The 13,859-nt window shown below is 43.1% G+C and overlaps 1 protein-coding gene across 1 annotated transcript; it reads left to right on the top strand.

Moving 5' to 3' along the window:
* The first annotated feature begins 1,122 nt into the window (after positions 1 to 1,122).
* On the top strand, positions 1,123 to 13,845 carry LOC128407462 (5-hydroxytryptamine receptor 3A-like). The gene is made up of 9 exons (XM_053375845.1): positions 1,123 to 1,190; positions 2,897 to 3,054; positions 3,371 to 3,415; positions 3,526 to 3,635; positions 5,385 to 5,551; positions 6,962 to 7,122; positions 9,075 to 9,285; positions 11,444 to 11,617; positions 12,188 to 13,845. The coding sequence occupies exons 1-9, from the start codon at positions 1,148 to 1,150 to the stop codon at positions 12,454 to 12,456; spliced, it is 1,338 nt and encodes a 445-aa protein (XP_053231820.1). The 5' UTR covers positions 1,123 to 1,147; the 3' UTR covers positions 12,457 to 13,845.
* The last annotated feature ends 14 nt before the right edge of the window (positions 13,846 to 13,859 follow it).

Consider the following 13,859-nt stretch of genomic DNA (forward strand, 5'->3'; position numbering starts at 1 on the left):
TCTTTTCGTCCCGTCCCCCCATTTTATTAAATTTGCTTAGTAACATAACATTATTATATATATTCTATAAAACCAAGAATACAAAACAAAATTCATTCATACTCCAATGCATAACTACATAACATTAATATATATGGTTTCTGAAAAAAGGCTTACATAACAAAATCAATTCAAAATACCATCCGGTTTCCTTTTTTTTTTTCCCCTCCCCCCTGGTCAGGCCTTCCTTCTTCATATCTTTATCCATGTACACAGTCTGTTCATTCGAGCTTGTATGTTAGGGTTGGCTTCTCCCCTTTCTATCCAGTTCCTGTAAAATGCCCATTTATATGTGATTCTTTGGCATCTATTTTCCCATCTATCCTCTGCCACTATCTGTGCAAATATTCAAAAACATATTCATTCCATTTTTCCATATTCCATTTGGCCTTTTCTTTCCATCCCAGAGCAGTAACTGCCATTCCAGCTAGAATCATAATATTGTACAACTCTTGAAGAGAATTCTTTTCAAAGCAACCATGCCGAGCTCCTCCTCAGGGCCAGTAACCACCCCTCACTTTTCGTTTACCTTCCATAGAATGGCAGCAACTGCTTTCCTTTCCTTTTTAAAGATGTACTTTATATTACATGCCAGTGTCTTGCAGTTGACTAGACTGGAATATACAATTGTACACAAGTCAATGTACTGCCATCCACCAACAGTGGAAGAAACGAAGGAAGGGAGAATATGGTTAAATATTGCATTCCAATTCAGAAAAATATCTGTACCAGGAAACAGTAGTAGGGGAAAAGTCTTGACAGACATTTGGCAGAATGAAACATTGCAGTGACAGTGGATTGACACTTTAAACCAAAAGTCCTCCCCCGCCAAAAACCCTCTTTTTTCCTTCCTTATACTCACCAGCTAAGATCATTTGTCTTCTTACCACAGTTCTGCTGAAGCATCTCTCAGCTGCTGATATCCACTATTGCCACCCCTCAAGAAACCACTCCAGGGTCCATGTATGACTTAGCATGCTTGGGCCTTAATTCCGGCTTGTTCAGGTAGTATAAGAAATCTGACTCATCGCCAATATGGCAGGTGAGGTCTTCACCTGACACAAGAAATGATGAGGTCATTTAAACCCAGATTCCAGGAAGCGTCAAAATGGAGGCTAACCTCAGGTCTTGGACTCTGATCATCTTCCAAGGTTGGAGTGTAGTACTGAGTCAGGAAAGCCACATAACAACAACATACCTAACACAACAAGAGACCATATAACACTGATCTGAAAGGCCCACATTGGCTTCCAGTATATTTCCGAGCACAATTCAAAGTGTTGGTGCTGACCCTTAAAGCCCTAAACAGCCTCGGCCCAGTATACCTGAAGGAGCCTCTCCACCCCCCATCGTTCAGCCCAGACACTGAGGTCCTCCTCTGAGGGTCTTCTGCTGGTTCCCTCACTGCAAGAAGTGAAGTTACAAGGAACCAGGCAGAGGACCTCCCTGGTAGTGGCGCCCTCCCTGCGGAACACCCTCCCATCAGATGTCAAGGAAGTAAACAACTATCTGACTTCTAGAAGACATCTGAAGGCAATCCTGTATTGGGAAATGTTTAATGTCTAATGTTTTACAATTTTTTATGTGTCGTAAGCCGCCCAGAGTGGCTGGGGAAACCCAGCCAGACAGGCGTGGTATAAATAATAAAATTAGTAGTAGTAGTTGTAGTAGTAGTAGTAGTAGTACAGACTTATAATAAAAAGTAATGATATTTCAATACTCTTGAAAATTCAAATAAAATAATGAGGGGAGTTGGATGGAAGGGCTGTGTGGGATTTTTATGTACAGTAATCTGGAAGGGGGCGTGTGTTTAAAAAGGATGAGAAGCATGACCTTAAACCAAGAGTGGCGTGAGTACCAGTAGCTCTGCAGATATTGTTGGACTTCAATTCCCATGAGCCCCAGGCAGCATGGCCAATGCTTAAGGATAATGGGAGTTGCAGTCCAGCAACATTTGGAGGGTCACAGGCTCCCCATTTGCACTATCAACTGTAGTTTTATGAAGTACGCAAAGGATCTGTCATAGAGTTTTGGCCATGCTGAGATGAAATGGATGTATGTGGCCAGGGTGGACATACCCACAGGTTCTATTCTGCATTTCATCAAGACAAGCGCTTTGCATTTTCCAAGAGGCAGGTGCGTGGTGCCTGATGTCTAATTACAATATTTGTCATCATAACAGTGTTTGCAAAGAGTGCATCAAAATAACATAATTATCTGGAAAGCAACATCCAGATCACAAAGGGGAAGAAGTAATGGACACTAATGGGTAACCAGATCTTTAATTAAGCACAAAGATCAAGATGACGAGAAAGAAAATGTTTTAGGGAATTTGTGTACACTTTAGGCCAACAGGGAGGCATGGGCAGATGTGCAGAGCTGATAAAGTAAGGAGCAAATGCATGGAAATGACATTCAAAACCAGAGATGTGAAATGCATTACCCCACAGCCACGGGAGGTTTCCATTTCATACAATAACTGCTGCTGCTCCTCATTTCGGTAAACCTAGCAGCCTAGAACATTTTTGATTCTACTATTAAAAAGCATTTGGACCTACTCTCAGAGAATGTGGAAAGCTGTTGTGATGAGTTTTCTTCTCTCCTGGGTGCCAGGTAAGAGCATTTCTTCTCTTCCCTCCAGCTCTACTAGCTGACAAATCAACTAAAAGACATGATGGACGGTAGGGTGGATGTTGGAATGAAGGACAGTAATTTCTCCAGCTCACTGGCTTTCGAAATGATGGTAGACAGCAAAAGCAAGCGGCGAGGAAGGATACTGTGGGACTCTGCCTAGAACACAGACTTTTTAATCTTACCATACTGAGACATTCATCTTCTCATTTTGTTCCTATTCCAGAAGCCACCCAAAAACAGATTTGTGGTTACTATGATGTGGCCAAGTACCTCAACATCTCTTCTAATAAGGATCTCTTCTCATACACCATACCCAAGAGAAATTGGGAAGAATCCTTAGAAGTTGACCTAGACTTCACCCTGGTGTCCATCCTTTCAGTGGTAAGAGAGAATAATCATTACATGTCTGGTCTCCAGTGATAAGACTAAGGAAAAATACTGAGGAGGGGGGAAAGAAAGGGAAGGGAAGTTGGAGCAGGGGAATAATTGTTGGGGTAGAATAACAAAACACTCATGTGCTAGTTTAGTAGCTGCAATTCCAGCAGGGCCACCAGCAGATCAGCCAGCAGGGGAGCAGGAATTTTGAAAGAGGGTCATCCATCTCCCTCCCACCCTCCGGTAGTGCTACTATCTGTCTTAATTTTCTAGGGCGAGAAGAAGAGAATACATTAATCTTTACCCTTTTGCTTCTTTGCAGCAAGAAAAATTGCAGGTGGTCACATTCTATTTCTGGCTTCATGTGGTAAGGTCCTCTTTCTTCTCTGCAAGTAACAAACAGATTCATCCTTCCATGAGAACCCAGAGGAGATTTAAAAAACAACAACGAACTAATATAATTTTTCCTTCCACTAGAGCTGGAAAAATGATTTCATCTCATGGGATCCCTTGGATTTCTGTAACATTACAAGGATCACTCTTCCTGTGAAACTATTTTGGACCCCAGACATTTACATAGATGAACGGTAATGCTGCTTTTAATCAATGTGGAATGTGTTTTCAAACTGCATTTTGAGGGCAAATTTGCAGCGTAGCTCTGAAACCACATTACAATTTCCATGCCCAGGCATCGAGAAGGCTGCCTGCCATGATAGCTAGATGTTTAGCAGCACTGGGATAGAGGATGAGCACAAATGCGGGCAGCATTGCCAGGACTAAGCCAAGAGCTTGTGAATTTTGCATTGTGTGGCTGAGTTTAGGTTACCTTGGGTTTCCCTGGCACAGAGCTAAATGAAATATAATCTTCCCCAACCACCCACCTATCATGCAAAATAGTCACCATCCTACAAATGCTGTGATAGATTGCTTGAAATATTTGGTTTTACTGGCTTAAATTCTTAAATGGTTCAGGTTAGGTATTATTATTATTATTATTATTATTATTATTATTATTATTTACTTGGATTATTAAATAACATACCGCAAGTTCATTTTTCTCAATTGTTTGAAATTGAATCCAAGCATCAGGATTTAAAGTTTTTATTTTTGTTCTGCCTTTCTTCCCCCACCTCTAGCTAAGGATGATATAATTTAGGTGTCTGTGAAAAGAACCATAGATGGTTTCTGAGTGAGGGGGGGTGCTAAGGGGGACACAGTGAGTGGTGCTTGGGTTCTGCAAGCCAACAGCATTTTGGAAGTGCTGACCACCTCTCTCTTGAGACCTGATGTGGGAGCAGGTAAACAGATATTACAAAATGCCACAAGCCTCCTTCTGGGGGGAAATAAAACAGGTAGGGGCCACACACTTGGAACATCTCACCACTGAGAGAAGTGATGTAATCTAACATTATCATTACTATTCCGATCCCCAGACATTTTTATGACAGCTGCTGAATTTTGCAAAATATTGGAAATATTTTGGTTGGAAAATTTAAAAATTACGGAATCCACCTGGGCTTTCCTATAAGGTGACATTGTTTATATGTGAACGTATTAATGTCTTATTTGTATATTATAAATGTTTTCATAACCCCCTTTGGTTATATTTTATACTCTATTATTATATAATACATGCAGTCAATCTCTGTATGTTTGTTTGGTTGTTGTATTGACAAAGAGGGTTTCAATGTAGGAGCCAAACCTATACAGTGGTGCCCCGCAAGACGAACGCCTCGCAAGACGGAAAACCCGCTAGACGAAAGGGTTTTCCGTTTGGGAGGCGCTTCGCAAAACGAATTTCCCTATGGGCTTGCTTCGCAAGACGAAAATGTCTTGCGAGTTCCTGCGGGTTTTTTCCCCTCCCCCCCTTTTTCTAAGCAGCTAAGCCGCTTATCAGCTGATCAGCTAAGCTGATAAGCCGCTAAACCGCTAATAGCGCTAATCCGCTAAGCTGTCAATGGGCTTGCTTCGCAAGACGAAAAAACCGCTATACGAAGAGCCTCACGGAACGGATTAATTTCGTCTTGCGAGGCACCACTGTAAATTGTCTCCTCCTCCTCCTTCTGCATCTCACATCCATCCTTTGAAGTACACCTCTTCAGGTTGTTCCCAGCATTCTCATTTGTTTGCTTGCTGCATCCATGCAAACCCTGCTGTTAGTTTCAGATCATCCACTCATTGCATAGGTGGCTTTCCCCTTGGTCTTTTAAAATGGTAGGGTCTCCACACTACTACTCATCTCTTGCCACATGCCCTGCTTAAGTCTATTTTTACTAATGCAGGTTGTCTAATATGTACAAAATGCTAAGCTTTCCTTACGATAACCGTATCTTTAGGGCCGATGAAGACAAGTTCACACTCAGCCCTATGGCATTTGTCACATCCGATGGCTACATTCATATGCTTCAAACCTACCGACTCACTTCATCCTGCGGTCTGGATGTCCATGCATTTCCTTTTGATAAACAAAAATGCAACTTAACCATGACCACAATATGTTCAGGTAACACAGCCAAGCACAGCTGTATTTCTTTGAACTGTCATGATCATTTGATTCTATCTCTCCATCCATGTACTTTTGAATGCACACTCCCAATTGGTACCCCATATGCTCACTCTTCAACCTTCACATTTCACCCCTTTCCCACCTATGTCTTGCTTGCAAGCCTGCCAGACCTACCACCCCTTGTTAAACCTTTACACCACTCCCGAATCAGCTTCCCAACACCCACCCCCTCTTAACTCCCCAACCCCCACATCCCTCACAGCTTCCTAAATCTCCCAATTCTCCCACAGCTCACCCCACCCTTCCCTTTATACTTTTACAAATCTCTCCCTTTGCAACTCATCAACTTCACCACCACCACAAAGGGCAAAAAGACTTTCCTCTTCACCCCAACAGCAGTGGTGACAACAACAGGGTTAGCATAGCTGTCGTTGTGTGAAGGAGAAACCCATGCATTTCAAAATGCAGTCATTTTTCTCTCCTTCTCTGAGCAGCAATCATAGCATAAACTTTGGGGTGGGATAGATGTTGGAGAGACCTTTGCCCCTTTGCCCTCCCCACCATCAATGGCAGTGGAATCAGAGGTGGAATGTGGGGTAGAACTGTCCTTCCTGCTCCTTTGTGGCCTGATCACTTTACCCATGTCTTTGCATTGCTCTCTCACTCTGCCTACCTGGTATATCCAACCTGCAGTTTGCATGGCTGCCAATTGGTGGCCATGAAAACTGCTGCATGATGACAGCCTTACAATTTTGTTATATAGAAAGATAAGATTAGGTTGCATCCAACTAAGACCTACTCAGAGTAGACCCATTGAAATAATGGACCTGAGTTAGCCATGCACATTAATTTCAATGGGTCTTTACGGAGTAGGACTAGCACTGGACAGAAGGCATTATTATTTACTTACTATATTTCTTATCTCCCCTTCACCAGGAGGTTAACACTGTACACTCAGCTTGTGCCTTTCCAAATGTGCCTTACGTTCCCTGTTTTCCATATCTTTCTTGACTGTCTCCCTATTATCAGTCCTTATCGTATGCTTGCTCCCCCTGCCAATGTCCCCAGGTCAAAGTCTTCTCTCAGTTTTGAGAGTTGCTCCCATGGGAGGCTGACGACATGTTTGCTATTGGTATATCACTACCACACCCAGTGATGCCACATCAGGGCTTAATTCGCACACTGAGCAAGCTGTGGGACAAGATGGAACAGTTATGGCACAACCTCAAAAGGAAGACCTAAGAGGGCTGACAGACATCACTACTGAAGTATATACACAGTCTGTGCTCCTAACGGGTTCATCAGCTTTATGTTTCATATATATATATATATTTTACTGAGGATGTGATTGTGATTTTCTATACTGCCCTAAACTAACAACCTTCATTTGTCTTCTGCTGAATCTAGATAAGGAAATACTATTGAAGAGCTCTAAATCTTCCATGAAAGCAAACCAAGATAGTCACAAAAGTTTCTTGAGCAGTGGAGAATGGAAGTTTGAAGAACTGAGGATCATAGAGCACACTTGGGGATATGATATAAGCAACTTTAGTATTGTCACTTATGAGGTATTTGGTTTCTAATGCATTTAGAAAACATGGGAACACTGAAAGATATCCCTATATATCTAGTGTTCGGTTTTATGCTTAAGACAGAGTTTGTGTTCGTTTTTATTTCAGGAATTCTGCTTAAATTTTTAGGGTAGTAAATTTACCTAGATGAAGGTCTACCAGGCTTGTATGTTGAGCACACTGCTTTATGGGCAGCTTACAGGCATCAGGCGTGTTGCCTCATGTCTTCCACATGCACTGCGCCAGGCAGATTTTGAGCCACACATGGCAGGACAGAGTCTCAAGCAAAGATGTGCTCTTGCAAGCCCACATTCCTAGCATGTCTACACTCCTGTCTCAGTCACATCTATGTGGGCAGCTTGGTCATGTCCACAGAATGGAATATGGCAGGACCCCCAAGGATGTGCTTTATGGGGAGTTGGCTTCAGGCACAAAGCCCATTGGCTGACCAACTCTGTGTTACAAAGATGAAGGCTAGCAACATCAACCCCACCGTGTGGAAATCCCATGCAGACAACTGCAGAGCCTGGAGACAAGCAGTCAGGTCATGTATCCACAGCAGTGACCAGAGAAGGAATGACTGCTGGGAGGAGAGCAGAGAGAAGAAACGCCATGGTGCAACTGCTGCAGCACAGCTGGGTGCCTTCATCTGCCCCAGCTGCAAAAAAACATGTCTCTCCCATATTGATCTCTACAGCTTCAACAGCAGGCAATGTGCCTCTCCAACGGTTTGACTTCACTCCCCAAAGGCACATCCTTTACTGTCTCCTGAGACAGAAGGATGCCAACCAACCATTACTGGTTCATTTTCAAAAAGACAAATCAATTGTCCTTTGCAATATGTTGACGATGCACACTTTGATTTTAAGTAATCGTTCAAACTGCAGCAATACAAACAGAATAGCATCCTGAGGTTGCAATCCTATGCACACTTATCTAGTAAGATCATTGAAGAAGCACCATATTTTTCGCTCTATAAGACGCACCAGACCACAAGATGCACCTAGTTTTTGGAGGAGGAAAACAAGAAGAAAAAAATTCTGAATCTCAGAAGCCAGAACAGCAAGAGGGATCGCTGTGCAGTGAAAGCAGCAATCCCTCTTGCTGTTCTGGCTTCTGGGATAGCTGCGCAGCCTGCATTCGCTCCATAAGACACACACACATTTCCCCTTACTTTTTAGGAGGGAAAAAGTGAGTCTTATAGAACAAAAAATATGGTAAGCATGCATTGGGTTAGTAGATGAGTTGCAGAAGCAAGCACAACCTGGGTTCTTCCAGATGACCTGTTTATTTAGTTTGTTTGTGGGCAGGTTAGATGTCGTCGTGTCAAATACAGTGTTATCCCACACTTTCCATGAAACATTTTAAAGGTAAAGGTAAAGGGACCCCTGACCATTAGGTCCAGTCGTGGCCGACTCTGGGGTTGTGGCACTCATCTCGCTTTATTGGCCGAGGGAGCCCCCGTACAGCTTTCGGGTCATGTGGCCAGCATGACTAAGCCGCTTCTGGCGAACCAGAGCAGTGCACGGAAACGCTGTTTACCTTCCCGCCGGAGCGGTACCTTTTTATCTACTTGCACTTTGACGTGCTTTTGGAAGACAGAAAATAATGGTCTCACCTACTCTCCCCCCCCCCATTTTTTTATTGATTTTCACATTTATTACAAAGAAAAAGAAAAACATTACAAAACACAAAACAAAGAAAAAAGACACAAAAAAGAATTATCACTTCATATCCCTAATTTCATTACATTGATAACTGACTTCCTCAAATCCCCTCTAACTCAATTTCACTATATCACCTGTTTAACAGTTCTCCAAATGGTCTCATCCACTCTTAGGCTGCTAAGAATAAGGACCATGGGCAAATTGATGCTACTAGTGAGACTGAAAGGATAGTACCATTCTTTGCTGTAATCTTCATTCTTGTTTTGTCCTTTTTTGGGACAGGTTTCTATGAAGAGGCAATCCATTTTGTATGTGTTGGTTCTGATCCTGCCAACTTTTACTCTGTTCTTGCTGGATATGGCTATTTCTTATGCGTTTGCTTGCCCTGGAGAAAAGATTGCTTTCAAAGTGACACTGATCCTGCAAGTCTCACTCTTGTCATTGATTCTGAATGATATGCTACCGTCAGCATCCAATGATCCACCAGTCATAGGTAACCACCTTTTACTGCACAGATTATTCAGCCCTGGCAGCCTTTGAACAGTTTGGGGGGCTGTCAAATAGTTTTGGTTGCTTTCATTGGACCTACTCACATTGTGGTCCAGCAAGCAGGTCCCTGAGTCAGTAACTGATTTTTAGCTGGAGATACTATTTTGCAAATCGTAATTACCTGGCATTGTACAGAACTAGAATAAAGATACTCCTTATCATTTGTTTAGTACATATTAAAGCACTTCAGTGACATGAACTTGCGGATCTTACAACAGCTCTGCAAGGTATCTTGGTGTTATTATCCATATATCTCAGATGCGGGGAAAGAATGAGAGAGTTTAGCTAGCCACCCTGAGAGATTTGTCCCAGGGAAGACATCCTGTTTTGCAGCTGCTATGCTATAGTAGCTTTTAGTTCAACACTGGCAATACCCATTGACCTCCGCATGAGATAGGGAAAGAAGGGTCTCCTACCAATTGCGAATAGGGACGCGGGTGGCGCTGTGGGTAAAACCTCAGCGCCTAGGACTTGCCGATCATCAGGTCGGTGGTTCAAATCCCCGCGGCGGGGTGCGCTCCCGTTGCTCGGTCCCAGCGCCTGCCAACCTAGCAGTTCAAAAGCACCCCCGGGTGCAAGTAGATAAATAGGGACTGCTTACCAGCGGGAAGGTAAACGGCGTTTCCGTGTGCTGCGCTGGCTCGCCAGATGCAGCTTGTCACGCTGGCCACGTGACCTGGAAGTGTCTTCGGACAGCGCTGGCCCCCGGCCTCTTAAGCGAGATGGGCGTGCAACCCCAGAGTCAGACACGACTCGCCCGTACGGGCAGGGGTACCTTTACCTTTACCTTTTTACCAATTGCGAACAGCAGCAAAGGCCTGCAGTGTGCTATGCATCTCTGACAAAGGTTTGCACAGCACAATCTTCTAGTGAACAACAGCATGAGTCTAACCATGCCCATCCATGAGTAAGTCCTATTGAAGTCAATGTAACTTACTCCCAGGAGTTAGGAGTGCACCCCAGTTGAGTTAAATCCTCAATGTTCTATGGATTGGAAGTTGGCACTCCTTCAAGGAAAAGTTGGGACAAAGGAACAGATGGCCAAAGCCACTTTAATCGCTGCCACAGCACCAGGATTTATAGAACCCAGGGTCCACAGAACCAGAGATGGGACAGGTGTCTCCACTTAGGCCTGAGGAACCCCAGTACATGGCCAGTCCAACAGTACAGGAATCACACCAAGTGGGAGGCCATGGGACCCAAGAGCAATGTCCATTTTCGGGCCAGAAGGTGGCCCTTTAAGGGAGTCTGGATTTCCAAAAGGCAGTTGTTCATATAAGAGTTGTGGACTGATAGTAGAGGCCTCAGTCCAGTTCCAACTCCAGTTTGAGCAACTTGTCCCCTAGGAACTCTCCGTGGTGCTGCAACAACTAACCAGTCTTGTCCTATGGGTTCCTCTGCAGGAGAAGGGCAGGAAGACAGAAGTAGTCTTTTTAATGATGAATCTATTTGATTGGCCATGGAAATCCCGATTTCTCTCTATTTCACTATTATGCATTTCAGAGAGAAGGATTCCATGCTAGCCAAAGAGGGCAAGATGACTCGGTTTTGTGTTTCAGTGCTTTGGTGTATTTTTAGATTTATCCTTATTTTATACCTTCTATAATCTACAAAGCGTGTGAGTTTTGGGGCATTTAATTCTCATAAAGGAGAACTAGAGCTTCTACAAGTTTCTGCAAGCAATCTCGCCCAACTGTAGTTACACTGGTGATCAGATGCCCACAAAATCTGGTGGGGAGAAGAACCATCACCCATTGTCACTATTCCAGGCTCCATCTACAAACGCCGACACCACCATCACTACACTTCCCCCACATTCCTTTGGAGTTAGACCTAATTCCCACTCAACTTATCTCAAGCTCCCCCAAAACGACCGTCATCTTTACCATACATACATCCCATCACAGACAAAGCATCTACAGACATAGGAGCACCAAACCAGCAACCCACATGTTCCTTGTGTGGTCCCTACAGCATATCTTCTCAGTGCCACAACACTCCCCATTTCTTTTCTGCCTCCTGCCAGGCCCCTCCCACTCTAGCGTAAAAGAACAGTCGCCTGAAGGGCCAAATATTTACCATCCATTTCTTCTCCAACACAGCCATGTTTTTCACCGGGATATTTGTATTTATGGTCTTTGGTATCCTGGAGAATGCTTTCGTACTCTATCTTAAACAGAAGAAACCAGAGTCCCCACCCTTCATGAGGAATAAATTTATGAATATAATTCTGAGAAAGAAGAAAAAGCAATCTGAGAAGCCTGTGGCTGATTTAGGTAAGCGCTTTCCAAAATGTTTTTTTCTTTTTCTTACATAATGGAGAAAAAGATCAATAAAGAGGGAGAAGGGGGCAAATGTCAAGCACCATAATCCAGTGCTTTAAAAAAAAACCCAAATCCTTTTCACAGTTCATTTTTAGGAGTTCCTGAAGTATTGGCTATTTATTTAGTTTTTTATTTAGCTAATTTATGGGTCACTTCATGGCATAAAGTCATGGAGACAATGTCCAGTCCCTCCTGAATGTACAGCTGGAACAAGGCTGAGTTTGTTTCTGTGTAATGTAAGAAATGGACTTGAGGCATCAGGCTGTCCCCATTACTCCTCTGATGAAACAGGTAAGAACATGGGGTTGGATCCATTGTCCAAGAATCGAGATAGTAGAAACGCACTGGACGACCTTCAGGATTTCTTAGGTTGCTTCGACAGGTGAACCAAATGCCAGAATTTAGAATCAAAACAGCCAGTAGTTTTTTAACTCTCCATTTTTAATTCTCAAACAATGTCTGTTCCTACATAGGATTTTCTTAACATGTTAACATATACAGTCTTCATTTTCTTCCATGCAGGAGACGGGCTGCCCAAAGGGAGCCAGCAGGCAGGCAGATCATCCTTGTCAGAAAAGTGCCTTGGAGAAGAGAGTTTGGTGTTTCTGAAACATATTAATGCAGAATTGCAACAGATCAGGAAACATCTCTCCCTAGAAGAATGCCAGGATGACTCTGAATCAGTCGTGTGGGATAATATGATCCTCCTTGTGGAGAAAGGGCTTTATTTTACCCGCCTGATTTTCTCACTCATCTTTTTAACTTTTGTTGCCATGCAGTGGACATGCTAAATTATATATTATTGGTATTTGTGGTAGACCAAGGAGTGCATAACCAATGCCCGTTGTACAAGTATCCTAACTTACCAATCTGTTATTTGTATAAAATCAGCAAATGAGACTTGATGAAATGCCTCAGCCAAGTGGTGTTTGCTGTTGGAAGTGTGCTTACTAAAGTCAAAGCCTTTCATGCTTGGAAATATGTAAAAACACTGCAAAATTTACGACTCAATCAAGCCTCGCAAAACCAATCATTCAGAAGTGCTGGTTTTTCAAGGCTTCATTGAGTGGCAGGTTTTCTGGCCTGGCGTCAGTATGTGGCATCCTCAAACTTTTGCCTGGGCCCCAGCGGGGTTCTCTGCTGATACAACATTCATGCACTCCTTTGAAAAACGTGTCTGGGTCCAGGAGTTGCCATTTAAATTTCCCACAATTCCCCAAAGCAATGCCTCATTGGAGGCATTGTGGGAATTTTACACGGTAACTTCTGGAGACTGCTATCCAGGTACATCAGAGAAAAGCCATTGGCAGAAGATGGGGGCCCATGAGTAGACATTTTGCCAAGAGCTCCTTCAAAGCTGGAGCCACCTCTGCACATTTTGTCTTGTTTCAACGTACTTCCCAGAATAATCAGTACCTAAGGTTCAAAAACAGGAGTGCTTTGATGAAGAGTTACCTAGCCGAAGAGGAAGATGAAGTAGAGGTGGTTCTGGCAAAAAAAAAAAAAAGAAGGTGGTCGTTTTAATATGATGTGTGTGGTGTAAGTATGGAAACTGAGTTCATCTAAGTTGTGTATCTATCATCCCTGACATTGCTTGTCTTTTAAATGCTTAATAAACACCCACACTTAGCATGTCTAGTTCCCCACCCCTGTTTTTCCAACTGCACAATCTTTTCCACATCTTATGTCCAGCTGCACATACAAAAAAGAATTCCTGCCTTAAACTGAGGATGATTTCATATGTAATAGCGATAGCTTGTGGTAAGTTGAAAGTTCTCAAAGTTCATGAAAATGAACAGCACAAATAAACATGCAACCGATTAACTCCACCATGCATGACAAGGTGCTGTGCTTCGTATATCATATGCCACACTGCTTGTGAGATAATTCTGAGCTACCTGTGCACTAGTGATGACTTGCTGGTCATGTAATAAGCTGCATATAATCTCGCCTTCCCAAATAACACACTTCATACTTTTATATTTCAGTATGGTAGTTTCCCCTGCTAACTGTAGTTTCTTGAGGGTGTCGGAAATTGTAGGTCTGTGAGTTCAAGATTCTTTGGGAGGAAGCCAAAGATAGTATTTATAAATAAGAGGTGCAATATTTCAACACTTTTGAAAATTCAAATAAAATAACTAGGGGAGCTAAGTTTGAAGAAGGGGTGGGGAATTTTTATGCTATCACAAAGGGA

This window comes from Podarcis raffonei, chromosome 2, assembly GCF_027172205.1.
Source record: "Podarcis raffonei isolate rPodRaf1 chromosome 2, rPodRaf1.pri, whole genome shotgun sequence".
In the NCBI taxonomy this organism is placed as follows: Eukaryota; Metazoa; Chordata; class Lepidosauria; order Squamata; family Lacertidae; genus Podarcis; species Podarcis raffonei.